The sequence below is a fragment of the Polyodon spathula genome, chromosome 4 (genome assembly GCF_017654505.1).
Source record: "Polyodon spathula isolate WHYD16114869_AA chromosome 4, ASM1765450v1, whole genome shotgun sequence".
Classification (NCBI taxonomy): domain Eukaryota; kingdom Metazoa; phylum Chordata; class Actinopteri; order Acipenseriformes; family Polyodontidae; genus Polyodon; species Polyodon spathula.
The window spans coordinates 16,848,884-16,876,842 of NC_054537.1; the positions used below are offsets into that span (position 1 = coordinate 16,848,884).

Genomic DNA, 27,959 nt, shown 5'->3' on the forward strand with positions numbered 1-27,959 from the left:
TATTCAGTGCGTTTCGAAGTAAGTTTTGAATTTGGCTTCTTACAGGGCAAAGTACAAACAGGGGTGGGCTTATTAGTTTTATTAGCCTAGGTTTATATTTTTAAAATATTCATTATGCACTTTACCTGTGCAGCATACCAGTAGAAAATACATACTGGTACTCCCAGAACTGACACAATCTCTTACCTTAGACTGGCTACAAACGGGGACACTGTGGAGCTCACTGGTTCAAACAGACTTTCTCTGATCCGAACTAATTGGGACCGGACGCTGTTTAGATCAGTAGTGAGTTGTTCATGGTACTGATACTAATATGTATTGATACTGTCTGAGTGCAGGTTAGTGAAAATCAGGACTACTTGCATTAAAGGTGCTGCATTGTAATCTGAAAACTAAACCTTTTATTATTGTTGCTCTTCTGCTTACTGCAATTCATTTATATTTTTTTCATTATAGTGTGGTGGTAGGAGATTGAGAAAAATGTCAAAATGAAGACTAGAACTACGATTTTGATTTATGAGTTTCATCCAGATCCCAGAATGGGTTCTCCAGGCGTCCCATACATTCCTGTTATCAACCAGCCCTGCTCTTTGGTAAATAGTCCAGACTGGCTTCTCCTCAAGAAAATTGCTTTTGATTAAATACATCCTCCTTTCATTTCATTATTTTTTGTCCACTTTCTCTAATGTGCCTTATTTCAGTGATTAATACCGCACTTAGCATTAGGAATTGTAGATAATGTTCTGTATACAGCTGTTTTGCCAAGTAACTAAAATAGGCCTGTGTATGCTTTGTTAATGTCTCATTTCCAATTGGGTAGCATCTGAACCAGCAGTCACCACTAGTTCATGGTGCATGGACAGCATGGCATGCAGAGTTCCAGTTGTCCTCAGATTGACAGTGGTTTAAGTTGGGTATGGAATGGGAACCTTGTCATGTTGTTGAGACAGAATCACTTGGATCCTTCGACTTAACAATTTTGAGATCAACCAGCTTCTAGAAGCCAGATGGGCCGAATGGCCTCCTCTTCTTCATTAATTTCTTATGTTCTTATATTCAATTATTATTTGTTTATTTAGCAGACACCTTTATGCAAATCAACTTACAGAGACTAGGGTGTGTGAACTATGCATCCGCTGCAGAGTCACTTACCTCTCACCCAAAAGACAGAACACAAGGCTGTTCAGTTACTCACTCAGGGTTACACAGTGAGTGAGTGAGCCGGGGTCCTCATGATTACAGGCTCTTTTCTTTAACCACTGGACCACACAGCCTCTTAGAATACGCCAAATCGGCACAAATATTTTATCAATATAAAAGGTAGCATATTATGTTCTAGTTATAAATTGTGTTCTTTATTGTTTGTAGTTAATTACCTGCTGTGCGGTGTCTTTCTGTTGGGGCTGGGAAGCACGTTATAGGATGTGTTCATTTATTGTTTGTGGTTAATTGTGCGATGTCTGTCTGTTGGGGTTGGGAAGTACGTGCTGTGAGTGTGTGGATGGTGCTAGCTGTGTTAGTTGCCAATAAAAACCGCATTGTACTGAAAGAGTTTTGGTGTGTGTGTGTCAATTACTCTGGCGCTCGCTACAATATCTTGTTTTGTATTGGAACTACCCTGAATTATTTATCTATGTTTTTTTATCATCTATAATGTGTCTTTGTTCTTTCCTTATGCCACCTTGTTTGCCATGCTCTATGTATTTCGTCTTTGATTCCCCTTTTAACCTCACGTGTTTTTTATTTAATTAAACTATTTCCTTTTGCAATGCATTTGTTCCAACGGTACTGCCGACAATGTAACTCCCCTTCAATCCCACAACTGCCTGGGACCCAAGCGATCCTAATTGTAATGTCTTTATTGTTCTGCGAACGCGCAGTAATACCCACACCTCACCTGTGCAGCCCAGAAAGATTAATACGCGGCGCCCCTTCCGTTGTGTCTGTGCTTTTGAGAGATGGATACAATGAAAAAAGGTGATGTTTTCCCCCCACTTTGTTAAGACAGAAATGTACCATATATACATGCAGCTTCGTTAATTAACAATAAATAACCGTGTAGGACAGAAAAGCTAAAATCATGCTGTATACACCGTAACAAAAATGACACATTGGCATATGATATACTGTTTTTTAAGCTACAACAGTGAATAACGTCATATTTGTGTTCGACAATATAACTTTGAAATATTCAGTAATTTCATTTACATATTGATTGTTTGTGGTTGTTGACTTTAAATTACGTTACTATTATCAAACTAACAACAGTGTTTGTCGTGAAGATTTTAAATGTGGTAAACAACATATCTAACGTCTTCTAGGTTTCTGCTCTGAAAAGAATTAATGTGTCTGAGCGCTTTTTTTCAGTATCTTCAAAGCAAATATTTTGCTATTTTCTTTCTCGATTGGTGACACAAAGAGAGTGTAACGTTTTTCAAACTAAGTTTATTCAATTCAAAACAATAAAGGAAAAACAATTAGATCTGAAGTACGGCATATGGTAGTCCTGCCATGTTCCTGTAGTATAAATTATTGCAGGCTGTATTTTTCTAATAAAACATAATGTTATAATGTGTGTGTGTGTGTGTAAAAAAAAAATAACGTAGTATTTTGATAGGAAACAAACTATTTTCAATTTGTACTTATAAGGTAACAACTTTCTTACATGCGTAAAACTGTATGCAGAACTGTGTTAAACTTTGTCTACCTTTATTACAGAAACCAAAACGCCGTTCCATATAAACGCACTAATTGCTAAACTGCGTTCAAAATACGCAGAAAAGCAATGGAATGAGACGTTTAACTTGGTGCGCAGGTGCATGGTAAGGCTTGTCTGTGTACAACAATTGGAATGTGCACAGTCTATACAAAAATAATTCTCATACATTGTTTTAAGATCCATGTTTATTTTTCTTAGAATTATAGCAAAGTGATCGGCCGCCTTGTATTATGCTGCGCTGTGAGGTAATGTGACTAACGTTCTGCTATATAGGACTACACTGTGAGTTATTGTCGTAATGTTTGGTGGACAGGTGTGTTCTTTGTTTTACATAGTTAGATTCCAGTACAGGTGTGTCCAGTAAAAACCTTTCACCGCAACATTGTTTTAACCTTTGGCCATATTGATGCTACAGAGCACATGCGTTCCAGAGTGACATTGTCCCTGATTAATGATACAGTGCTTTGTCACTTGTCTATTTTAAGGTCATGCTTACAAACCATTTGATCTGATATAATCAAGTTTTGATGTTGGCAATTTGAGTGTCTGGGTCAAGTACTGTTTCATATAACAAGTATTGAAAAACATGACAACATAAGAACAGTTACAAGTGAGTGGGGTCCATTTAAGCAGGTTGATGCCTGCCTGGTTTATAGCTGCAAATTTATTAAAAAAAATGCACCCATACAGCACTTGAAGGATTCAATGAATCAGCAGAATTAACATGGCTCCAAGCCCATTCCATGCACCCACCAGTCTCTGAGTGACAAGACCTCTGTGCTAAGCTTGAGATAGTGATTGTGGTTAACATTTTGACCCTTTTTAAGATTTTGAAGTCTCCACTGACTCTTCTATTTTCTAGGATAAAAATTAATAGAGGATGACGACAGGGGTGGTGTGGGGGTTAGGCAGCCAGCATAAAGAAACACGTTTTTTCAGTGATTTAATAATATTTGGGGTTACAGCTGCACCTGGGAGACAGATTAAAATCTTTCATGTAGTTGAAGATGGGACAGTTTTTCCTGTTTTTGAAGAGATGCTTGAGAAAGAGATAGGAGAGGGGTAAAATGCAGAGTACATATCTAACCCTGTGTCATTTTACTCTAGATCATCGTAGGCCTAAGAAAGGGAGGGCATATTAAAGATTTTATACTTTTGTTTCCTTTAATAGTTTTCATTTTTCAATATTTTCAGGACAAATCCACAAGTGGTTTTGGCTTAGCCAGCAATCAACCTTTGTTGGGCTGCTTAGAAGGACTTCAGAAAGCTTTGAATGGTAAAGTGTTCTCTTACCAGCAAGTTGTACAGTGTGGTTGTCAGTACCATTTGTGGAAAAACATTTTGAAAATTAAGGCGTTTAAGGCAATGTGACGAAGGGCTGCATTCATGAGAAACAAATTAGTTCCAAAAAGTAATTTTCACGATTTGTTCTTCAAAAAACAAAACTGTGAAATGAAGAACAAACAGATTCAAATTCTAATCCATAAAGAAAGTCACAAACATGTTTTAGCCAAAAAGCCTTCATCGGTGGAGGTACCAAATGAAAAAGACTGTGGGTCGTAGAGGACACTGCACACAACACCTAGTTGTTTTATTGGCCAACACAGACTTGCCAACGTGTGCATCCTTGTATTTTGGTTAAAGATTTGTCCACAACAGCATTTATTTTTCTTACCACTCTGTACATTGTGTGATGCTGCAAAGCAATATGTGCCTTTGTGTTGAATTTGATTTTCAAATAACCTAATGCATTATAACTTGACAGCTGAATTTATATACTGTGTTATTCAATATTTCTTATTGAGAAATGCTTGCATTCAAAGCTCCAACAGGACTGTAATAAGTCCTGTTGAAAGATGACAATGCTGCACTTTAATTGAATGTAATGCATGTATATTTGTAGTATTAGTAAGTTAACGTTCTGCTTGTATCTCTATTCTTCAAGTTACATCCTTGACCGCCATGGCAACCAGACTAGAAACTATAGCTAAGCAAAAAGGGTAAGTGCTGTTTCATTTGCATAGTGGGTCTAGGCTCCCAACAAAGCTACCTTTTCTTCTTGAGTCGTACAATCAATTGCATTCTCTGGGAAGAGAAATTGTGTTACTGCAGCATTGTACATTTTGTGTTAAGTCACGTGAAACTTTGTATGTGTGAAAGAATGTATTCAGCAATTCAATGGACATGACCATCTTGCTCACTGAGGAGCACATTAATAATGCATCACCATGTTCAATGCACGGACACCAGTGGCTGTAACATCGTATCCCTCAAAAACTTCCATCTCACAGAGAGATGGTTTGCAATTGTGTAGTTAAAAAATGTTGGTACTGAAGCTAAGAAACAAAACTATGGACAAAAATATATTAATGTATACTTGATTGTGTAGTGCCTGGGAATGCAGAGGTTGAATTACCAGGAGACTTGCCTCTCGTGGCTCCCTCTAGTGGGTAATTTCACCACTGCAGAGTGCTTAATGCAGTATATACTCTGGGCCAAATTATATTGAGGTTTTTACAGCATGAAAGAATTGGCTATTTTGCAGAAGGAATTAAGTGTCACAAGATAAATAACAGATAAAATGAATTTTCTTGGATGGTGTGTTATGTTTTGTTGCATTAACTGTTTTACTTTTTACAAAGAATGGTGCTAATTACATTTTGGGATTGCAATATGGCCATATGTAGCATATTGACAAATACATAATTCAAACTGTTCAAACCAAGTGTGCTTCCTTGTTCATACCAGGGTATTCTTTGGGTAGGTCATGTAACATGATCCAGTACTTGGTTTTAGTAGATTAGTGTGTTAATGTCCATATCGGGAACCAGTATGTGAACATGGCTAAAGTCTCTGGGGTGATCTAGGACTTTTAAATGGTTGAGTTCTAGATTAAAGGTGTCACAAGGACAAATGTTAAAGTAATGTTCTAGATGTGATTCTCAATGTTAAGAAAATAAAATTTTCATTTTTTTAATCGCCCTCATGCAATTAAAGTGTGTGTGTGTGTGTTTTTAAATGCACCCTGCATAGTTTAACTCTGCCAACAATTCAATGGAAAAATACATTTTATGGATGGTTGAGGGAGAGAATATAGGAACAGGGGAAAATAAGTATTTTAGCAGTACAACCCTCAGTTTAACCAAGGGGCCCTGTTTGTGAAGACAAGGCACATTTTTAAAGTGGAATACAATAATTTAATGGTATAAATCTAGCAAGAACGTGTACAGTAATATAAAAGAGTATTCCTAAAATGTTATGTTTTCTTCCTCACATATTTGCCTTTGCACATGCTTCAAAACAGGGCTCATAATCTGCTTACAACTGCCCCACAAAGCCCATAGATTATCCACGTTGAGCTTGTTGTGTGATGAGACCAATATGACTTTCAAAACAAGCACTTGCTATGCAATGTATTTTCCAAATTGTAGTTATTTTGCAAAATATGTAGTTTTTAGCCTATAAGACAATGAACAGTAGCGTGTTCCTCCACAGGCTTGGCTCGCACCAGAGCCCCACAGAACCAGCTTGTTACATCACCTCTGACATGTTTTACTTGGAAGTTCTCATGAAGCCAAGTGGGGAAGTTCTTGATGTCAAAGTCGCCCATCACGGAGAAGCTCCTGTGGTGATGTATTTAACTGGCTTAAGTTTTTAAGATGAAGAGAGTCGGTAAAGCGTCTGATTCTATTAAAGTATTTTTGTTATCGCTAATCTCTGACCTCTAACCCGATCAATGAAGTCTTGTGAATGAGGGAATGGCTGTGAAACTATAACTTTGAAAGACTGCAATACCAATAGAAAAAACTACATATGAAACTTGTTTGGGGTACTTGGAGTAGGGTTTAAAAAAGAAAGTTATTGTGGAATGAAGTGTTAACTTGTTCTGCTTATTTGCATTGCATTTCAACACCAGTTATTTGCATTACCAGGCCAGGCCTCTTGTTGCCCCTTGAAGAATGCATTGACATTTGTTTATCCAAATCTAACAGATATTTTGTGTCTTTTCAGACTTGCGAAGAACTGATTAAACTTTTGAGGTAATACAATATTTAAAAAATATCTTTTCATACAACCCATATCCTAGGAAACCCCACCTTCAAAGTGGGAAGGAGTAGACAGTTTGGATTGGACTTTGAAGGAAGGCTATGTGAAGCATGTTTTAAAAAGAATAGATTCCAACTGTACATTATTATAATAACCTTACTTCCTATAGCAATAACTGCAAAGTAGTGAAGCACAACTTGTTCAGCTGTAGAATCCCCTAATTGATCCATTATTGTCATTTGGAATCCCTTTTCAAACTAAGGCTTACCAGTTGACAGGGTGGATGCTTGAAGTACATTGGAGGAGTGAGTTAACCATTATATACAGCTCTTAATTCCCTTACGGGAATATCCTCCTAGCAATGAAAATGGTATTGGTCTCATGTTTGGAACCAGGCTAAAGCAATGACTTTCTTGCCTTAAAATCTGTATGACTATTGAAAAACCTTCCTCAAATGTGTTAATTCTCTGAGGATAACCATATGCTTTTATTATGATACATTTCTGTATTCTTTCTACACTTCTGTGTGGATTCTTGTTACAGTGCCTTGCTGTATTGATGGCAAACTTCTGAACTGGCCTTTGTCCTTTAAGGATGGCTATTCCAATGTGCATGGTAAAAACTGCATTGTGTGTGTCTCCAATTTCTTTAGAAATATATATATGTATATATATATATATATTTCACGCAGGTTGAAGAATTTTGAAGACTTTTCAAAGAAGCTGGAAGGGTTTTCCTCTCTCTACCACATTCATGGAGATAGGTATTGCTGTGCCCTGTTAAGGTTCATTACTGTGTGCTCTGTGCCTTGGAATGTTAAGTGTTTTTTTGTTTGTATGTTTTTCCTTTCCTCTCTTTAGTGAAACCAAGATAAAGACCTATTTAGCCCTGCAGTCGCTTGAGACGGATCTGATGAAAATGTCTCGGTTCCCCAGGTATTCCCTAAACATGTCGGTTAGTTCACAAAAACAAAATGTCGTTCCATGAATCCTGCAACCTAACAATAAAACGAAATAAATTATGAGATTGGTGATTTTAAAGCCTTACTAAGTATACAAAAATAAACTCTTTCTATGCTTGCTAGTAATTTAGCTTGCTGTAATGTGTTCTAAAGAGCAAAACATTTGGGTACGTATCTCCTTGTCCTGCTGCCACAACAGCATAAATTGAATTTAAAAGATGATTATTATCATGCCAACTGTCACAGGCTTGAGTTTTACAGTGTAGTAAAGAAAAGCTTGTACCTTTCTATGTGGAATTTGTTGAATTAGTTTCTGTTTGGATTTTACTTTTGGATGTGGATTTGGCAGGTGGGTTGATGCATACAACCCTAAACCAATTTCCTCTTTTAATCTACTTGCATTATTGTGTTGGTGTGTTTAGACCAGTAGTTAACAACAACCCACGGATTGATGCCATACTACATGGAAGAGTTGGGAACTTGGTGCCAAGGAGAGAAGGTAAACAACTCTATATCAGACCTCTAATAACACATCTCCACCAGCTCTGAAGTGGATGTACATTCTGTTCTTGGTAGAAATTGTTCTACCTGCACTGTAGTCCAGAACACAGAAAGCAACATTAGAACTGAGCTGGCAAAAGTGTGTGTGTGTATGTATGTATGTATGTATGTATGTGAGTGTGTATACACACACACACACACACACACACAAACACAAACACAAACATGTCCCTCTTCAGAAAATGCTTAAGAGACAGACTACACAATTCTCTTTAGGGCTAAATAATTTGTTATGGCAAGTAGTTTCTAATAATTATAATGAAGTTCTGTTCTGCGTTAAATCTGGTAAAGAAAGGTTTTTTAATAACTGATCTAGCTGAAATGTTGACTTTTAAAATGTTTTCCTTTCCAGTTGTATCTCTGCTTTGAAATATCCTTGTTGAAGGTTGCATGCTGTTGCAGCATCCACCTTGTCTGCTTTTGTGTAGGTGGGGGGAACAAGTTTGGTTTGTTTTACTGCAGGGAACCCAATGAGCATTGAATACTTCATTACTCCTTATGATCAACTTGAAGAACAAATGATGCCAGGTACAGTCAGTGATCTCTTGGACTATATAGTCTATTCTTCATACTATATACATATAGTGATTTGAAGTTTGTAAAGTGATGATGGGCCCTACTGTATTCATAAAAAAGTAAATGTTTTTAAGACTTTTTTAAAACTGTGCTTTGAAATGTGAAAACGAACTTCTAAGTCTCTCTCAAGCAGTTTTCCTGAACTACAGATTTAATTAATCAGTAGCAAGTATTTATTAAAACAGTCCTTTACATTTTGTATGAATAGGCTCATTTATTATACCCTTGTTGCTTGAAGGAACTAATCATGTACATTTTATTTTTTGGTATAAAGCAGTGTTTTAGAACTTTATCGAAACACAAAATGTCCATGATTTATTTTTAAATGTAACTGTACCAGTTTCAACTCAGCTTCATCTGCTTTGTGGACAGTTTAGGTGGTCCTATATCCTACACTTCCGTAAGTGAAACCAGACTAATTAATAGCCAAATTCAATGGGTATTGGGCTTCTTGCTTCAAATTATTAGCATTTTGAAACAGGTTTTATTTTTCAGGTTTAAGTTGCTATGGAAATAAGGTTTTGGTCACGGTTGATGGAACAAGCATTTTACACAAGCTTCCTGTGGCTTCTTTGATTGAAGATTCTCAGCAGGTAGAGAATGAAAGGTAAACCCTCAAAAGACATTGCTTTGTTACTTTCCATTCTGAGCATTCTGTTGAGATTTCTTGCAGCACCATAAGTGACAGACGAATGGAGCCGTTGGTAGCTTTGGATTGGCAGTTCTGGAACAATCCTGTTTGTAATCTGCTGCAACGTGTGCAACAAACATGTTTTCATTACATAATATTGACAGAATTTGCAAAGCATCTTTGTGTTCTGCCTCAGGGTTGTAGTAATATGAATTCTTTCAGTAACATTGAGGTAATAAATACAACTTTACAGTTGTCTCTTGTATGGGAGTTGAATCCTCTGCTTAGCTGACAGGTTTGTTATTGTGACTGTGTGGTATTTTTACAGGGTCTCTTTGTTTCGTGGTTTGGATGGAGCAGTCAGCATGGATCTGCCAGCTTGTTTCTTCCTGAAATTTCCTCAGCCCTTTCCCATTCTCACCAGCTTCATTGAAAACATACAGAGGCTGACAGGTTCTGTTATTATCTGTCCATACAGGGTAGCGGTTCTGGAAAACCCAGATCCTATAGTACGGGACATGCAAACACAAACAGTTAGTCAAGCTACAGAATGTGGAAACATTAGAGGATGCTGGCTATCCTAAATGACAGTTTCCACTTTAATACAATATTGTTGAGAACCATCCTGCTTGCCATCCTTTGCCTTTTAAATGCTTTTGATGGCTACTTTCGGATTAATGTCTATCACAAATTAAATCATGCTCATGTACACATTTTAAATGCTCTGTTTAAATGCCCCCAAGTCATTGGATGGTATTTAAATATACATGCTGTACATCTGGCTGAATCCTACATAGTGGGACTTATCGGAGGCTATGCGCTACACAGCTCTCAGCAGGTTGACTGCTGTTCATATTTATAGGTATTTCAATGGTCGGGGAGCTCCAATACATTCCTTTCTATGAGCTGTTGACCAGGGCTGTTCTGGAGCAGAAACACTGCACAGTAGATCACTTGGACCAGTACTTTTTGGTGGTAAGTGCTTGCTTGCTACAATCTATAAAACACTTGCAAACAGTAAAACAAACTGCAAGCTTGTTGTTTCTGTTAAAAATGGCTGTTCACAGAGGGAGGACAATTTCCTAACTTTCATGTTAACGTGCAAGCAGAAACATTTGGCTACTTTAATAGTTTCTTTTGGTTGTACTGGCTAACAAGAATGAAAAAAAAAAGAAAAAAAAAATATATAGTGAGTAACTACTGAATTTTATTTAGTCCCTTCCAGATAACCATTTTCACAGCTATGTCCTTTCACAAGAAGCATCGCTGCACCTAAAGAAGCCTCCAGAGGGAGCTCTGATCAACAACATTCCATTCAGCCACCCAGAACAGGTGCCTTCCATACTGGAGATACTCCGGCACCAGTCTGCTTACAACACCTTGATAGCCAGCTGTATTACAACGAACAGAGCTGACAAAGGTAGCGTTGTGTAGCAAGTAACCACAAATTTGAAAAAAAAAAAAGTAAAAAAAATAGTCATTGCTTTACAGGATTCAAATTGAGAAAAATGTTAATTCAGTGATCTTGGTAAAATGGTGAAAATGTTTTGTATAGGTGGCTATTGCTTGATAATAGTGACACTGCTCTTAATTTCATTAATGTAAATTCTGTAGAAAATAATGTGTAAATGTGTCTAAGTTGATTTCTCTTGCAGTGTGGCCTTGGGAGTGAAAAAGTGATGTTGTGACAATTTTTTTGTAGGATTTCCTGCATCACTTCATTTTGAAGTTAACTATTTGGCTGACAGCAGCTTTTCTGTCTCATTCCAACACCCTCTCAATGACACTTTGGCTACAGGTAAGTGTTGATAACGCACTTCTCTTCCAGGTTTGATAGTGCAGTACTGATAGCTATAGTGATGTTGTGTTCATACTGCATCTAAATGCAACACCACAGAGAGGACGAGTCTTCCATATTTAAATCAAATAAACTGGATGCAACATGAAGTGTGTGTGGTATTTTTGGTGAGCACCTTTGAAAGACAATTTTGGAATGTTGTAGAAGTTAGACAAAAGCAATGTTTTGTTGTATTTATTAAGTTAATACATTACAAAAACCAATGTCAAACAATACTGCTAGTGTGAACTGAACCAGTTCTCCAGTATCATTTCTGCTGCCTTGCTATTTTTGCTGCTCAAATTTTAAAATGTGAACCTATACCTTTTTTCATACTAGTTGTTGTGGATGTTGACAGTTCAAGGCATATTACCAGCAAGCTGTATACAACAGGAGCACCTGACATGTCTGTCAACGACTATATTACAAAGGTTCTAAACCGGTAAGCAATTTACTCCTCGCACTGGCTGATGTGTTAATACTGACATCGGCACAAGACCTGTTCTACTGCTCGATTGCAGAGCTTGCGCTTCAGTTGAATGGTACAATGTTAGCTTTTGAAACGTATTTGCGCCTGGCCCTTTCCTTTCTTCCATTCGATTCAGTGTGCTCAAAGTAAAGTATTTTCTGACCTTTGTTTGGGCAACATCCAGAAACAAGTTTGCACACATACTATAACTAAATTCCCACGTGTGAACGACCCTCCAGCCTTTTAACTTTTTTAATGGCTTGTAACCCATCATATGGTGTCTTGTGCAAGGTTAAAATGTAACATTAGAAAGGGATAAGTGTAGACTGGTAGCAAAGGGCAATGGTAGCTTAATGCCAATGTGAAATTAGCAGCTTGTAATTTGAACAGAAGAGTGAGTTGTTGTGTTTTTTTTTTTTGGTCTTGCTCTAGTTGCATGTCTATCCCAGTCACCATGAGGGCAATCAGCAGGAAAGCAGACCAGTGGAATAATGTGCCTCCTGCTATAACCGAGGCTCCTACACTGTCTTCCTCCACAACGCTCCCTCCCGCCTGTTCTTATGTTGTCTCTGTACCTGCTGCAAATTCTGATGCTGAAGTAAATATACAAACAATTAACCCTTATCCTGATGCATTAGTGAATGTGTTTCCTGCATGGTCAGCAAACAGCTGCCTTCAGCTTTGTGAAAACATGAGCTTTACAGGTTAACCGCTAGCACTCGGAATAGGCTAGGCACCTGTAACAACGCTGCACAAAGCACTTTTAAAAATGGTTTCTTTTAAACAATGTTTTGCTCTTCTTACTTGCTTGCTTTAACCTTTCAGCACCAAGTAACTTTACATAGAGTACCCTGGGATAATTAGTGTTTGTTTCCTTGTCCTATTCTGACAAATTTAATAAAAACTGAAATAAACAAGTTGTCTTTCCATGACCTGTATGGTCTACAGTTGTGAAATAATTAATAGTTAGAGAATTGTGGTATTTGATATTCCGACCTGCTACTTGGCTGGTAGATTATACAGCTAGACTGAGTGAACACAACATAACTTAAGCACTTGATTAGGATTCTGCAGAACTGTACTGGAAAATTGCTTAATGTTATGGCAGTGGTTGTTGATTGGCTGCCTATTGAATTTGTATGCCAGATGCATCCAGGCAGAGCTGAGTGATCAACATTTTTACACCCTGGCATCTTTTTTTAAAATCTGCAATGTGTTTATGTTCATTGAACAAACTCCAACCTATCTGAGACTATTCCTTAGCAAAATACAGGCACAGGACTGTCTACACCAGTGCAGAGTGTTTTCAGAATTGGGTTGCCCCTTGCACTGCAGGCATCTGCCTCCATGTTTATTGTACTGGTGGCAGTGAAATATAAATGCAGCACCTTTTGCCCTCCAGTTATTTTACCCCCATTTTTTGTCCCAATTTGCAATTATATTCCCTCACTGCATTAATTCCTCATAACAGCTCTGGAGAATTGAAGGTCAGTAGACATCTTCCAGTACCACCAGCAATTGTGTTTAGACTTTCAGGAGCTGAAGTGTGGGTGCCTGAGCTCGATGAGGTAAAACCACCCGATTTTTTATTTTTGCTTTCCTAACCAGCGAGTGTCAAATTAATACGATGTTCCCTGTCAACTCACATTTTACATATAGCCCTAAAAGTTATTCCAGTAATTAAATCCATCAATTATGTACTCCATTGTGAATATCATTGTACTGTGTATTTACTGGACAACACATATACCAGTTAAGAAAACAAGATTAGGCAAAATTTCTATCTTGTACTGTAGTCTTTGGTGGGCTGGGGATGACATTTGAAAAGATTCTGTTAGGCGTAATAAACAAAGCTCTGAGAATATTTGTTGTTGGAGCAGACACAAAACACTGTTAATGAAAGCAACACAAAACTATAAATGGGGAATTTCTGTGGATGAAGACAAAGCATCTATTTGTTAAAAAAAAAAGTGTAAGTGAAAATTTCTATTAGATACCACCTGTAATGGAACTGTACTGAGAAAAATCTAAGAATACAGATGTGCTCAAACGATAAAGTACCAATGTCAAAATCAGGGCCTGAAGTTAAAACGGTGATAGACTGACACCTATAAAAACAACAGAATGCATGTATACCAGGAAGGCACTATCCTGAAGTCTATCATCTAAAAACCAAACACAAAGCTGCTACATGGAATGGTTTAGGAGATATTACCAGTGGTAGGTGAAGATTTGCAAACTCAAGTTACTTTGTGTAATTGTCAAAAATGGAGAAACACCATTCTTTGCAAAGAGCTTTATTATACAAGTTAGAAATATGGCCCTGCATTCATGTGATAAAAACTGCTGTTTAACTGGTGGATATGTTGTATCAGCTCTGCTGGAAGTCCAAGCTCCCCCACTAAATCAATACACTGCATTAAAAGCTGCCCTAGATTATGTTGTGTCACAGTTTCTGATGATGGCTGACAGCCCCCTGTGTGGGACCCTGAACTTGTGCTTTGACTCTTGCAACAGTTCTTTGCAGCTTCCCCACCTGAACTGCAATAGTCAGTCCCTTTGGACTTGCTGTTAGATTCAGAGTCTGGCTCCTGTGTAGGTTTTGCAATGCCCATGTCTTCAATGATGTCCGTTAACTCTCCCATGTGGATCTGCTGCTGACAGTTTTTCAATTTCTCTGTCATTTGCTCCTCCAGCTGGTCCACTTCCTGAAGTAGATGACTAATTCTAGCAGTGGTGTTGAAGTCCTTTTTTTGAAGCTGGCACCATGACTGCAACGCACTGAAAAAAATTACAAAGTTATGTTATGAAAGCAGTAAGAAAAGATCCTCAGCCTGACCAACAAGGTCACATGCATCTTGAGTCCTTTTTCCATTTCCAGATATTTTATATACCAGACCAACCCTGGTTATGTTATTGAGTTCATTAAGGTTACATCTGATTAAAGCTCTATGATTTGATCTTTATAATCAAGCCATCATTAAAAATTAAAACATATTAAATATGTCACGGTAGAACAAGTCATTATTGAACTTAGGCAGGAAGAGCTATTTTTAAAATGTACTGGCAAATTGCACTATAATCTATAGTGGTTTTTAGGCAATAAATTCAGTTGTCAACAGTCAACAAATTTCAACAACATAGTGTGTAAGAATGGTAAAATATCACTGGAAAAGAAAACTAGAAACACTGCAGGTAATAGGCAAGAGACATGTCACTTGGTACCCTTGTTTCATTGACAGGTCTTTAAAAGTAAGCTGGCCACATTATTCGGCAGGCTCTGGAGCCCTGTCATGGGTTATCTGGATTAAAGAAATGGAGACAGTAGTTTCACTGAACCAGGATAAGGTGCAATCCATGCCATTACGCTAAGAAACCATTCAGATTCCTACAATAGTAACAGTAATGATGACACACAAAAGTAACAAGATAGAAGAGAAGATGTAGTCTGTTCACGTTGGTGCTATATCTTAGGCTACCATTGCACTCAAAAATATAATAAAAAGAAATGGCTTTTTGATGCCGAGGAGCAATTTGTTTTGAAAACTGAAGCCTAAAACGTTAGATGCTAATATCTCATGAATCACTGGGGATGTTTCTATTGTTCCAGTAACTGAAATGATGAGGAGTAGGGCTATAGTAGACTTGGGCAGGTAAATTGCTCCCTCCACAGAAAATGTATTTGATGGGCAAGCCCTGCAAGGCTCACCTGAAAATTCCTTTGAGTTGTCCAATGACCCCCATCCTTGTTGCTCCCTCTTTGTAACCCTGATTGAACCCATGCTGAAGGGAAGCCTCTTTGCCTGCATCCATACCATCTCGATATCCATCCTGATAAAAAAAACATGCAAACCGTTTGGCAAAAGCAGGATCAGCACAATGGTACAAGAATTATTTTTTGTACAAATTTAACACAAAATTCATATTCCAACAAATTGCAATTAAAGGCCGTATTCCATATAGTTTGTGTTTTTGTCAGGCACAATTTACAGGAAACAATTAATTAATTAATTAAATCCTTTTTATACTGAATGTTTTGTTTCCTGTCAACTAACAGAGCTTTAACACATAGGCGGACCAAAACGGCAACACGCGCTTTAAAACAAGTATCCAGAAGCACTGACACCCCATCCGGTGTTACCGCAGAAAACTAAAACCAATTTTCTGATTGCCTATTGATTCTTAAAATTACCCTGCTTTACAGTTGCTTGTGAATCTCGATAGCTTTTATTTATAACAGGCACGCTCTGTATCTATAGCTATACGAAATAATGAAACCAGTTGACTTTCCAGCCAGGTATGTTTCTTAAATCGTGGATGTGTGTGCAATGTATAACATTGTACTTGTACTACTATACTGACTGCACAGTAGTGTGGAAGTAGATAATACAACATAAATACACTATTCAGACCTTGATCCGTTTCTCCATGTTACTCTTCCATTCCTTCTGCTGAAGATTTATGTCATCCATATCTTCATCAAACACATCATCTCCAAAGGATGGGACTGCTTTCATCCAAGACATCGATCCTAATTGGTGCAATGAACGTCTCTCTTGAACCTGCTAAAAATAACCCACAATTAAGTACGGTCCTGATCGCATGTGAGTTCTATAAAGAGTGTGTGAAACGTCATCGAAATGCGCGCTCTGACTAAGATATTTACGGCTGATTTGAAAGTATTGCCACTCACTTTAGTGAATGTGCAATTTTAATAGATTGTTGGTATAACAAACCGATGGCTGGAAAAAAAAAAGTTTCTGTGGGTTAGAGGTGCAAACAAACAAACAAACAAACAAACAAACAACAACAAAAAACATTATTTATTCTTTGTTATTTAATTTCTATGGGGATGTTTGAACTCTGATTCAAGTCTATGCTATGAAATTAGTTATATAATACGTAACAATTTTTGCCTAGCTACGTGATAAAATTCTGGCTGTGAAATATCTGAGAGCCGTAGTAGCTTGTAATATTATATATGTACCAATGAATCTCATAAATTGCTATATTTGACCAATACATTTCAGTTTCTCTACCACGGGCCTCTAATTATGTTCAAGATAAATAAGTCATTAGCGACACCTTCCGGGTACTGAAGGAACCGCCCCTTTCCTGTTGAAGGCTAATGTCGTGTATGCTAATGCTGTATTTGTAAAAAAAACAAAACTGCGTAAAATAGTAGCACCCAGCAGAATATCTATATGATGTTCTGTTCGTGCAAAAAGGAGCTTGAAAACATAGATTAAATATAGAAGTGTGTGTGCGTGCGTGTGGCAAAGATTAGAGAAGCAGTGGGATTTGTATTAATCTTTTTTCCTTCTTTTGTTAAATAGGTGTCTTTAAAATTGTGGCCTCTGATAATTATAGGTGTTATTAAAATAGTAACTTCTTGCAGGAACTTATAACAACTATGAAAGGTACACATGGATTGCAGTTAAAATATTTCTAATACTGTGTTACTGTACCCATGAATATTTACAATAGTTCTTCTTTAAAATATAATTTAAATGTGTTCATTCCCTCAACAGTTTGTAATGGATTACCTACCAGTAGCTGGCAGTAATGTGCTGTCCAATACTTTTATTCATTCATCTAATATGAATATGTTTTGTGCCACATGAAAATAACTATTTAGCTAATTCCTTTAACTCTATATGCATTCATAGCTAAAAACGTATTTTTCCACAATAATAGGTACATTTAAACTAAATACATTATCACTGATACATTATTTTATTTAGCCTTATAGTATGTGTACAGTTGACAGAAAAGTTTGTGATAACTAATCAGGAAACATTAAGCCTACCTGATTGTTAGAAGATAATTATTTATTGTCAATTAATTTATTATTATTATTATTATTATTATTATTATTATTATTATTATTATGATGATGTAATAAACTTTTATAAGGTACAACACATACAAAATAAAAGTACAAAAGAAAAAAAAAAAAATGCTGAAAATACCGTACGAATAAATCTCTGGGCTGCTGTCAACAGGATTACATTTACACTGTATTTCCACTAGATGGCAACAGCAGTCTACTTCTCTTATTCTAGATAGCGTACGCAAGGCCTTTTTTAGACTTAAGCATCACTAAATGCAAGGGCTTTTTATCAAAATTTTGACACTGTACATGATGCATACACGCGTTATGCGTTAATTCATTTGTGCAATCTTCTTCAAATTTAAAGGTACTAATTTCATTATGTGTGACAGTTCAGATAATTGCTGATTTGTAGTAGAGATAAGAAGTCATTTAATTGAACAAAAAACATAATGCTCATAGACAGTCTCTGACCATGACTCACAAACCACATATGTGAATTTCTACGATTGACTACCTCAACATTAATAGTAGCTTTTTTGAATATCACAGTACAGTGAAACCTTGCTATTAAAACCAGGGGACCAACACAAGGTGGCTTGAATAGAGGAGTGGCCTTCCCACTGAAGCATCAGAGATTCTAGTAATAAATAATATCATTTTAGTTTATTCAGCTAGTTAACACTTAATACTTAAACTAAATTATTACATTTCATTTTCTTATTTAACAGTTAGGTGTATTTTAGTTTTCTGATTGTAATTGTAATGTACTGTTTTAGTTTCTGATTTAATTACAGTAAATAAATAATAAAACAAGTAAATACAGACATAAATAAATAGTTACAGCATGTTGGTTTTATAAAAGAACACTTAATATGGAATACTAGGGAGGCCTTGACATTGAACAAGAGAACATTATGATTGTAAACAAGTGTCTTTGTTCCTTTTACACAGTAAATAAATAAATACAAATCCTTGTTTGCATTATTTTAAAAGCTGAATTTAAGTCTCACGTTTTCAGCATCTAATATTTTAATGATAACATGCATAATACTAAATACTGTAGCTAAAACAGCTGTGTATAAAATAGCATAATAAGCATCTGACTTGATTTACAGCTTTATTTTCAAAATAGGCAGTAGTTTTGCCATTATAAATAGTTATGTAAAAGGGGTAGTTGCATAATGTAATACAATTTAGTTTGTGATTTATTTGTATTCCCAATGCTAGTAAAGACATACTGCCATTTAAAAGTCAAAGCAATACATTCTAGTCTAACATTTGTTCATAAATGATATTCCAATTTTATATATTTCTATATTATATTTACATTTTACACATATTGTTTATTATGTATGAATGGTTTTCTTTTCCAGTGAGAATATACAAGGACTCACAAACTATTCTTATTCATATAATAATAAGCAAACTAATGATGGTATGACATGTGTCTGTTTTAGGTTTAATAAATAAATAATATATTGTTATAACAAAAGATGCAGTGACAAAAAAAATTTGCCAGATCACAAATGCCTTAAAACACACACACACACACACACGCACAAAAATAACATAATATCAATCCTCATAATGTCACAGTCTGCCTAGATACACTTCATTAGAATGCTCTGGAAAATCATCTTCTTTCTTTTTTGTCACACTCCAGTTAATATCACTCATTTATCAGTCCAACAGCTGACTTTCATCCCACTTAATATCACTTTAGAAATGAAAAACATCTGATTAGAAGTAACGTATTGAAATGTTCAGATATATAAAGTACATTGACACAACAGCTTACAGTACACTGCAATATATATATATATATATATATATATATATATATATATATATATATATATATATATATATATATATATATATATATATATATATATATTAAATTATAATTATTACAATGCTTTATACATGTGCAGCATAATAAACTCTGTTAAATTTTATGAACACTATTGTATATAAAGCAATACTGAATGCTGTTTTTGGGAGGGGAGACAAAAAGGGGGTATATATAACTTTTTGGAAGTGAACTGAACAATTCCCACAAATCAGAATCACTTTGTTTAAATAAAAGAAGGGGCTAGAACCTCATACGATATATAGAAAAAACTTCAAAGCTGTGTTTAAGAAAGGATCTTTGTTACCTCATGCAGCACATATAACACTGGAATGAATGTGTGTTGTACACCATGTTAAATGACACACCCCATACCATTGTTGCTTTATTACTAAGAAATTGTGCAACCCGCTTAATATTACCCTACATTTACCTTGCGTAAGCTAAGGTGGTATCCAACATTTAGATTGAATCTGCCCCTTGAGCAAATAAAAACAAGACTAGGAATAAATACAACAACAGCAACAACTATTATTATTATTATTATTATTATTATTATTATTATTATTATTATTATTATTATTATTAACAACAACAACAACAATAATAATAATAACAACAACTTGTGTAATTTCCTTACTATAGTTGAATTTTAGACCATCAGTGAGGATAAAAACTACTTTGTGTTTATTGAAATAATCTTGCAATCGCTTACTCCAAGCTTTCTATAATAATAATAATAATAATAATAAATAATAATAATACATGTTCACCACACTGTTCATAATGGAACTATTATTCCATCAAATTCATGACAAAGATTTTTACAGAACTTTGATTTTTTTACATGTGACACACATAGTTTCATATTCATAGACCGTGCTCGTTTTAAGGAAAAGGCTGTTGTGTCTGATTTATCCTTCACATGCATATTTTTGGGTAATAAGTTTTAATAAATCCTTTGGAATTTGCATGTGTGCCAACCTTATTATGCACAAATGCCATGTTACTATACATTTTAGTTTGCTTATTAGAGTCAGAAAACAAAATCAGGGATAACAAGATTTAGCTGGAGCCTTGACACAGCCAGTTATAGCTTAAAACGAGGCAGCCAGGGAGCGCCAGATGAGCGACCCGATCAAGGCTGAACCTGCTGGAGAAAGTGGAGATGTTGGTTGAAACAAATGAGATGACAGGGCGAGTCTCAGGTAAAACTAAATAACATGTCTTGTTTCCTGATTGACTATAAGATCATTTAGTTTCCTTCCAAAAATAGCAATATTTTTTGTTTGTTTGTTTGTTTTTCAGTCAGGAAATAAAATCACGGATTACAAGATTTTATTTATGTTCTGTTACATTACAAGAATGTCACAATAAGTTGGCCCATTTGTCTTGCCCATGGGAGACTTTGACACAACCGGATCTAGCCTATAAAAGGTACAGCCAGGATGCTCCCATTGAGCAGCTACCCAAAAAAGACGGAACCAACTCTCCATACGCTAAATGTTATACTGGCTTCTGATGCACCTAGCCAAATAAAATGTACTGCTGCACCGGACCTCCCCGAAAATTCATCCACAATATATTAGCAATGATAAAGAGCTGAAGGCACCTTGAAATGACAATTCATTTTATCAAAGGTTGAAGAAGCAGCAGAGGAGAGAATAAACCTCCAACTTGGGAGGAATTCTCTGAGTCCAAGTCTCCTACCTGCTGCTTCCTCACAGGCTAGTGTTCGAGTTTGTTCTGCACTAATTAGAAATTGGAATGGTTATGCCTTACATAAAGGTCCACAGCTGAAGAAGACCATTGTCCTAATTGTCTGATGACATGGAGTGTTATTGTTGCCACTGCAGTTACAGGTCCTATCTGAAGATGTGTCAAGAACTGAAGCAGCAATGTTTGAAGATCTCGAAAAGACGATCTGAAGACTGTAAATGGAAGCCGGGTAGTTATCCATGAGAAATGTAGATGAAGCTGGAGTGGATGAAGTTCAGGTGGTTGAGTACATAGACAAAAAGGAAAAGAAAAGGAATTAGATCCTGTTTTCACAAACACACTAATTATTATTTATTTTTTAAATCCCAGAATATCGAATATACTGTTTTTAATCAGACGTGGGCTCCGAAGTGAGGGCTGGGCACCTGCTGGATGCCCGCGGGACCTGGAAGAAAATGAGAGAGGGTTAAGAGAAAGACGTATAGATTAGAGCCTCACTGAGGCTAAAGTGCAAGAAAAAATAGGTGTGGCCGTGGGTCCCCTCTGACCTACGAGGAACCTGGACGGCGGAGCCAGGCCCGGCTGGAGGAGTGAGACTCACTTCCCCCCCAAAAATGGACCCCTGGCTCCCCACAGAACCGCACCTGTGGGATATGAAAGAACCGCATGCCGCACACATAAATGTTAACTGGAAAACAAAAAGGACATGGAGAGGTTAGTAGGGACAGGCTATGGATTGGATAATAGATCCTGTGAGGATCTGAGGGAAGACAGGTCTTGGTCGTGAGATACCTGGTTAAAGCAGAGCTGGGGCAGAGAGAGGAATGAATCTTTGACAGCTGGATGAAGTGACCGCTATGGTCCACCTTGGAGGAACTGAGGAGAAGGATAAAGTGACCACCGGGAAACTGGGATAGGTCAGAGCGTCTCAAGCTAAGCTCTGGAAAGCTGGATGGAGAAGGAACCAAGAATTCCGAACAATGAAGAAAGATGAAGAAAGCACATAGACACAGCATCTCCATGGTGAGGTCATCCAATGAATTAAAGCAGCCGTTCCGGAGCGTGGAGATCAGAAGTCGAAGGATGTCCCAGAATATTGGTAGCCTAGAAGTTACTGCTGCCGGGAGAGCTCTTTCCATGCCGCGGAGAGTCAGGCTCATAGCAAGGATGGACAGGAGCTGCGGAGACGGGATGGACGAAAGACCGAACTGATTTTGAAAGCTGGAGATGTAGGATTTGATAGATGACACAGGGAGGTTCAAGGAGACCCGTAGGTAGGTAATGAAATCGAGGAAGTGGTTTAGGTTGAAGACTGAATGAGAGATCCGGTTCTGGGTGCAGAATAGCAGAAATGATGACCAGGCGGTGGAGTAGGTGGAACGGGTGGAAGGAGCTAAAGTGGAGGAGACTGGAGAGAGTGGGGCTCAGATGAACCTCAGGTCCTTGAAGGGGGGAACTGGTTGAGGAAAAGAGACTGCATTGGGAACCAGGCTCCGGAACTTGAAAACCTGCAGGCGGGAGAGAGAATCAGCAGCATTATTGAACGTACCTGGAATGTAAAAAGCTTGAATCAGGAAATTAAAAGATACTGAAATCCAAACTAGGCGGCGGAGCAACTGCATGACTATAGGAGAAGAGAAACGTTCTTTGTTGATAATTTGGACTATAGCTGTATTATCGCAGATAAACAGAATAGACTTCCTGGGCCAGAGATGACCCCACAGGGAAGCGGCTACTACGATAGGGTACAGCTCAAGAGGAGGAGTGGATTTATGTTGAGCAGGTAGAGACTGCATTTCCTGAGGCCACCAATGAGAACCAAAGAACCTGCCGAAGCCTAGGTAGGAGGCGTCCGTAAACAAAAGGAGGTTGGTAGCAGAAATGACATCATCGTAGAATAAAGAGAGCCCATTCCAGTGTTGGAGTAAAGTGATCGACATTTTGATATCCTCTCTAGCCTCCTCAGGAATGGGAACCTAGGCGTTCAGGCTCTTGACCGAAGAGGAAAGGACGAGAAGGCGAGAGGTGAAAGAGCGGCCTTGAGGAATAATTCAGATGGCATTGTTAAGATGGCCCAGCAGGGAGAGGAGGTTGCGCTTAGAAATAGACTGTGATTCCTGAAAGGAGGACAACAGCTGGCGAATGCGATTGAGCTTGAGGGGCGGAAGGTGCTTCGAACTTCAGAGAGTCCAACGTAATCCCAAGGAATTCGATGCAGGTGGAAGGGCCGCTGGTTTTCTCATGAGACAGTGCAACTCCCAATGAATGAAACAGAGATCTAAGCTGAGATATGGTCTGGGCTGGAGGATACGAAGCAGGAGATATTAGGAGGAAATCGTCGAGAAGGTGAAGAAGAAATGGAATGCCATAAGTGTTGAGCAGAATCCAGCACAGAGCCTCGGAGAGAGTATCAAATATCTTCGGGCTGCTGCGGCAGCCAAACGTCAGTTGTGTAGCAAAGTAGAAAGAGCCTTGCCAAGAGATGCCAAACAGCTGGCAGAGATAAGTGGATAGGCATTACCTTAAAGTCATCAGAGATGTCTGCCTGGGAGAGCCAAGCCCCGTGTCCTGCTTTCTTGATACAGGTGATAGCGTCCAAGAGGGTGATGTAATGTAAAGAAAACTGATCGTGGGAGATAAGAGCATTGATACTGCTGGTGCTGCTCCCTCGAGGAGCTGAAAGGTCAATGATAAGACGTTTCTTCTCTGAGTATTTACGAGTAGCAATCCCAATAGGGTTGATGCGGAATAGCGGGAACGGGGTGGGGTGGGAAAAGGGCCTTTGTCGACCTTGGCCTTAATTAGAGACGAGATCACGAGAGGGTCTGAAGAAGCAGAACGGAGATTGCTGCAAATGAAGAAGGAAGCCGGAAGGCAGGTGAGGCCGGTGGAGAAGCCATGCTGGAGTCCCTTCAGGAGATAGCTGACGAAGTGCTGGTCTGGATGAAGGCGGAGAGCATCGGTAATAGCAGAGATGTTAATGGGAGTGAACACTGAAAGAACTGATTGTCATTTCTTTTTGCGTTGCAAGGGGCAGATGGACTTTGAGTGTGTTTCCCCACAGAAAGAGCAAACATGGAGAAAGAGGCAGGGGCCAGAGCAAACTACGAGATTGAAGTTATTACAGATCTGGCGGTCCCCTGAGAATTTAATGGGACGTCCGTACTTGTCCTCCACCTGGGAGGAGCTGGGGAGTGAGGTTGCTAGGGATAGCTGACTTCAGGCAACCGTGGGTTGAATGCCCAGTGGATGTGCAGACTCCGCATGAGTGAGCACGAAGGCCACCAAAGAGCTGATTAAACAGGTCTTGATCCGGAAGGGCCCAATTGACTAGGAGATTCTCTGTAGCTAGAAGTGCAGCTGCCTTAGTGGAAAAGCTTTTATGGTACTCATAGAACATATTTCCCCCGTACCTCACTGCTAGCTCTACGACGTAGGAAAAATAGTGGTCTAGCTCTTCGCGACGATGAGGAAAGGCAGAGCAGAGGATATCTTGATAAGCGGAGAAAGCGAGAATGAATTCACCTGAAGTCTCTTCAGTAACGTTGGGTCACTGGACTTAAGGGTGACCAGAACGTCTCCACGATTGACAGCGTGATGGTATATGATGTCGGAAGTAGAAATTAAGATCGAGACCAGATTGACATCCTTACTCCTCAATTATTTGACGCCGGAGATGCGGTGATATGGCAAGGCATCGAGAGGAGGAGCTTAGCTGAGAACCAGCGGGTATTGTGGAAGCCAGATTGAAATTAGTAACAGGTTCGTGATCTGAAAGAAGCACTGAAGCAGCTGTGGTGTGGACGACAGAGAAAGTGTTGCTGGATCGGGCTTCCAGGGCATCGAGTCGAGAGGTCAGCGCAGCCACAGAGTCATAGACTGGCTGGAAGAGGAGCTTAATGTCCTGCAGGAGGAGGAGGGGGGGGTGGGGTGGGGCCTGAGACAAGGCTGGCAAGGAAGAGAGGAGACAAAGGCAGCTGACTTGGGCTGGGAAAAGGGGGAGGGGATGCCTCGGGAGAAGAGGGCAGAGCAGGAGGAGAGACCGGATGAGAGATCGTAGCCAAGGGGAGCATGAGCTGCCCTGCGGAATTGACCGGGCTGGAAATCAGCGTCATCCTCAGAAGAAAGATTCACATTGAGCTCCATGGCAGCAATGCTGGAAAGCTCTGAAAACTGAAGAAAACTGCAGTTTTTTTTTTTAAGCGTGAAATGCAGCAAACAAATACACGTGGGTCTGTAGATCGTCTGTACCAACCAAAATGAAAGACAAGAGCAGGAAATAGTGCACAACTTAAATAGGGAAGAGAGAGAGAGATTGATAGATGGTACAGCCAGAGGGGATCCCTGGCACTGCGCAAACCCTGCCCCAGAAACCGGCAAGAGCATAGTGCCAGTTATTGGGAACAGCTTGGAGACAGCTGCTGAATCAAATCCGCCCGAAAGCGGATATACCGAAAATGCATCCGCTTCATTTCCCCCAGCTGAATATGATCAGAAAGGACAGAACGGCGTGGTCTTAGGATAACTGGCTGTGAAAGAGAGAGGAAAGCAGGTGAGTGCCTTTTACGGTGTCCCCTGAACTACACCATAAGGCTTCACGGAATACAAGACCTGATTATTAGTGACGTCTGCTGAAGCACTGAAGATGGAACATCTGGTTGGAATCTCTGCAGTGCAGAAATCCAAGAAAGCTATGAGAAACATGGCTCCCAGGAGAACTGTGTATGGAGTGAAGTAGCGTACCTAAAGGCAGCTAATGACGAGCCATGTTGAGTCCAAATTAATAGTTTCCTTGAAGATGGGGGTGATGTTTAGGGCGCAGTGGCCCTTTTGAAAAGACAGTTGATTATTGGGCAGATGGAAATTAATGAATTTCATAGGCCAATTGTAAATTGGATTAAAATATTTACTATGGACCAGTCCAAGACACTTTTTATTTAAATAGATAAGTTACTTTTTATGAAAATTCTTTGTGGTAATAATCTCAAAATGATGTTCTGGTAGATTTGTTTTGCTTTCCAGAAAAGTACATCATTTCTCTATAAACTCCAAGCTACACTAAATACAGCCAATGTTGAAGCTGGGTCAAGGGGTTAAAACAAAAAAGACAGTTTACCACAATCAAACGTCAAATAAATTGAAAGCTAAAGCTTTATTGTAGCACACTGATGACTTTACCTGAAGTATTCTAAATGTGGAGCCATGAAGAATTTTCTGCCGATGAATGTCAAAAAGCTGTCTGGAAGGAGGCGCTGGCAATGCAACTGGAAGAGAATACTCGGGATGTAAGGGATGAAAGTTACTGCTGGAATGAAAGTTTCCATCCTTAAGCAGCTATTGGTTAAATATCCAGGAAGCGACTGTAACAGTACAAGCTGCAATTGCTTCTGTATTGTAAAATACAGATGCAGGTTATCCTAGATTGTAATTTAAAAAAAAATGACCCCCCCCCCCCCCCCCCCCCCCCCCCCCCCCCCCCCCACACACACACACACACACACACACACCAAATAAATGCAATACAAGCTGGCGCAGAGAAGCAGACTCAAGCAGCTGCAGCCTGCATGGCAGCAGGCTTCTGCAGTGGAGAATCCAGTTCATGTTGGATTTATTTTGACAATACATTAAATTACACTGTTTCTGATTATCATCATTGTATAATAAAGCAACAATAATAGGAACAATATCATTAATAAACATGAACCATATAAACATAATGATTACAGAACTAGCACATCAAAGAACGTTAACGTAACCTGACATTAGGGAGGGATTGTAAGCATGGAGACAGGTGTGAGTGAATCTAAAAAACATTCTCACTCAAGCTTCATCAATCACATACTATTGGCTGAAATGTGCAGATACCACCCACTCACTACTTATACTGCTAAATGGAAAATGTGCATGCATTTCATAAACAAGGACACTGGGGAATAGTGTTCACTTGAAATTACATTTCATTAGCTTTTAAATGAAAACATCATTTAATTTAGAGTCCTGGACTAAACCCCTATTGTTCTTCCTTGAAATTGCCATAATATTCAGATTATAGTGGACCTTATACAAATTACAATACTATGATTTTTATAGGTATGAGATTTTTACAAGGTTTGTTATCATGTGATATTTATTAATCTTCATCAATACACAGTGCAATAGTTTGTAAAACATAATTTAAATCTGTCTGTCCTTCCATCTGTCTGTCACACCTACACGATTGCATTCCTCTGCATACACCATTAATGTTCATGGAGTTCTGGAGTTAGTCTGCTTAGAAACACAACATAACTTAAAGAATGCAATTCGTCCAGTCTGTTGGATTTGAATGAATGCATATAATGAGATCCGGTTTAAAAAAAAAAAAAAAAAAAAAAAAAAAATCCATTCAGCAGTGTTGAATACAAAATTCACTCAGTGCTAGATTTCTCAATTCTGGTTATATTAGTTATCTTATGCAATTTTCATGGTTGTTTCAGCCAATTGGAGCAGGGACAACCATTAACTTATTGAGTAGCAACAACACAAATTAAACCCAAACCATGTCAAACAAACCTCAGCCAGGCTAATATGCAGCTAAACGTGTAGTTATAGCCATGCAGATGAAACAGTCATCACAATTTAATCAGATGCACTTTGTGTGATGTGGTAACGCTCAAACAACGTGCATGTCAGTTTCCTAAATCCCATACCTACAGTCTGCTGTACACGCATAGAACCAGCCAGCCGCCACTGTCCGGCAGGACGGAAGCAT

At 38.4% G+C, this 27,959-nt stretch overlaps 3 protein-coding genes across 3 annotated transcripts; 2 read left to right on the forward strand and 1 right to left on the reverse strand.

Moving 5' to 3' along the window:
• Positions 1-3,698: 3,698 nt before the first annotated feature.
• LOC121313775 (mediator of RNA polymerase II transcription subunit 1-like) lies at positions 3,699-7,753 on the forward strand. Its single transcript, XM_041246570.1, has 6 exons — positions 3,699-3,995; positions 4,665-4,719; positions 6,215-6,347; positions 6,731-6,759; positions 7,458-7,529; positions 7,627-7,753. Exons 2-6 carry the CDS (start codon positions 4,682-4,684, stop codon positions 7,751-7,753), a joined length of 399 nt encoding a protein of 132 aa, XP_041102504.1. The 5' UTR covers positions 3,699-3,995; positions 4,665-4,681.
• A 1,880-nt stretch (positions 7,754-9,633) lies between these two features.
• LOC121314235 (mediator of RNA polymerase II transcription subunit 1-like) lies at positions 9,634-13,587 on the forward strand. Its single transcript, XM_041247270.1, has 5 exons — positions 9,634-10,470; positions 10,711-10,915; positions 11,198-11,293; positions 11,672-11,774; positions 12,234-13,587. Exons 1-5 carry the CDS (start codon positions 10,366-10,368, stop codon positions 12,508-12,510), a joined length of 786 nt encoding a protein of 261 aa, XP_041103204.1. The 5' UTR covers positions 9,634-10,365; the 3' UTR covers positions 12,511-13,587.
• Positions 13,588-14,030: 443 nt separating this feature from the next.
• Positions 14,031-16,858, reverse strand: LOC121314236 (protein YAE1 homolog). Its single transcript, XM_041247271.1, has 3 exons — positions 16,214-16,858; positions 15,511-15,632; positions 14,031-14,582 (listed from the first exon to the last, which is right to left on the reverse strand). Exons 1-3 carry the CDS (start codon positions 16,325-16,327, stop codon positions 14,111-14,113), a joined length of 708 nt encoding a protein of 235 aa, XP_041103205.1. The 5' UTR covers positions 16,328-16,858; the 3' UTR covers positions 14,031-14,110.
• Positions 16,859-27,959: the final 11,101 nt, after the last annotated feature.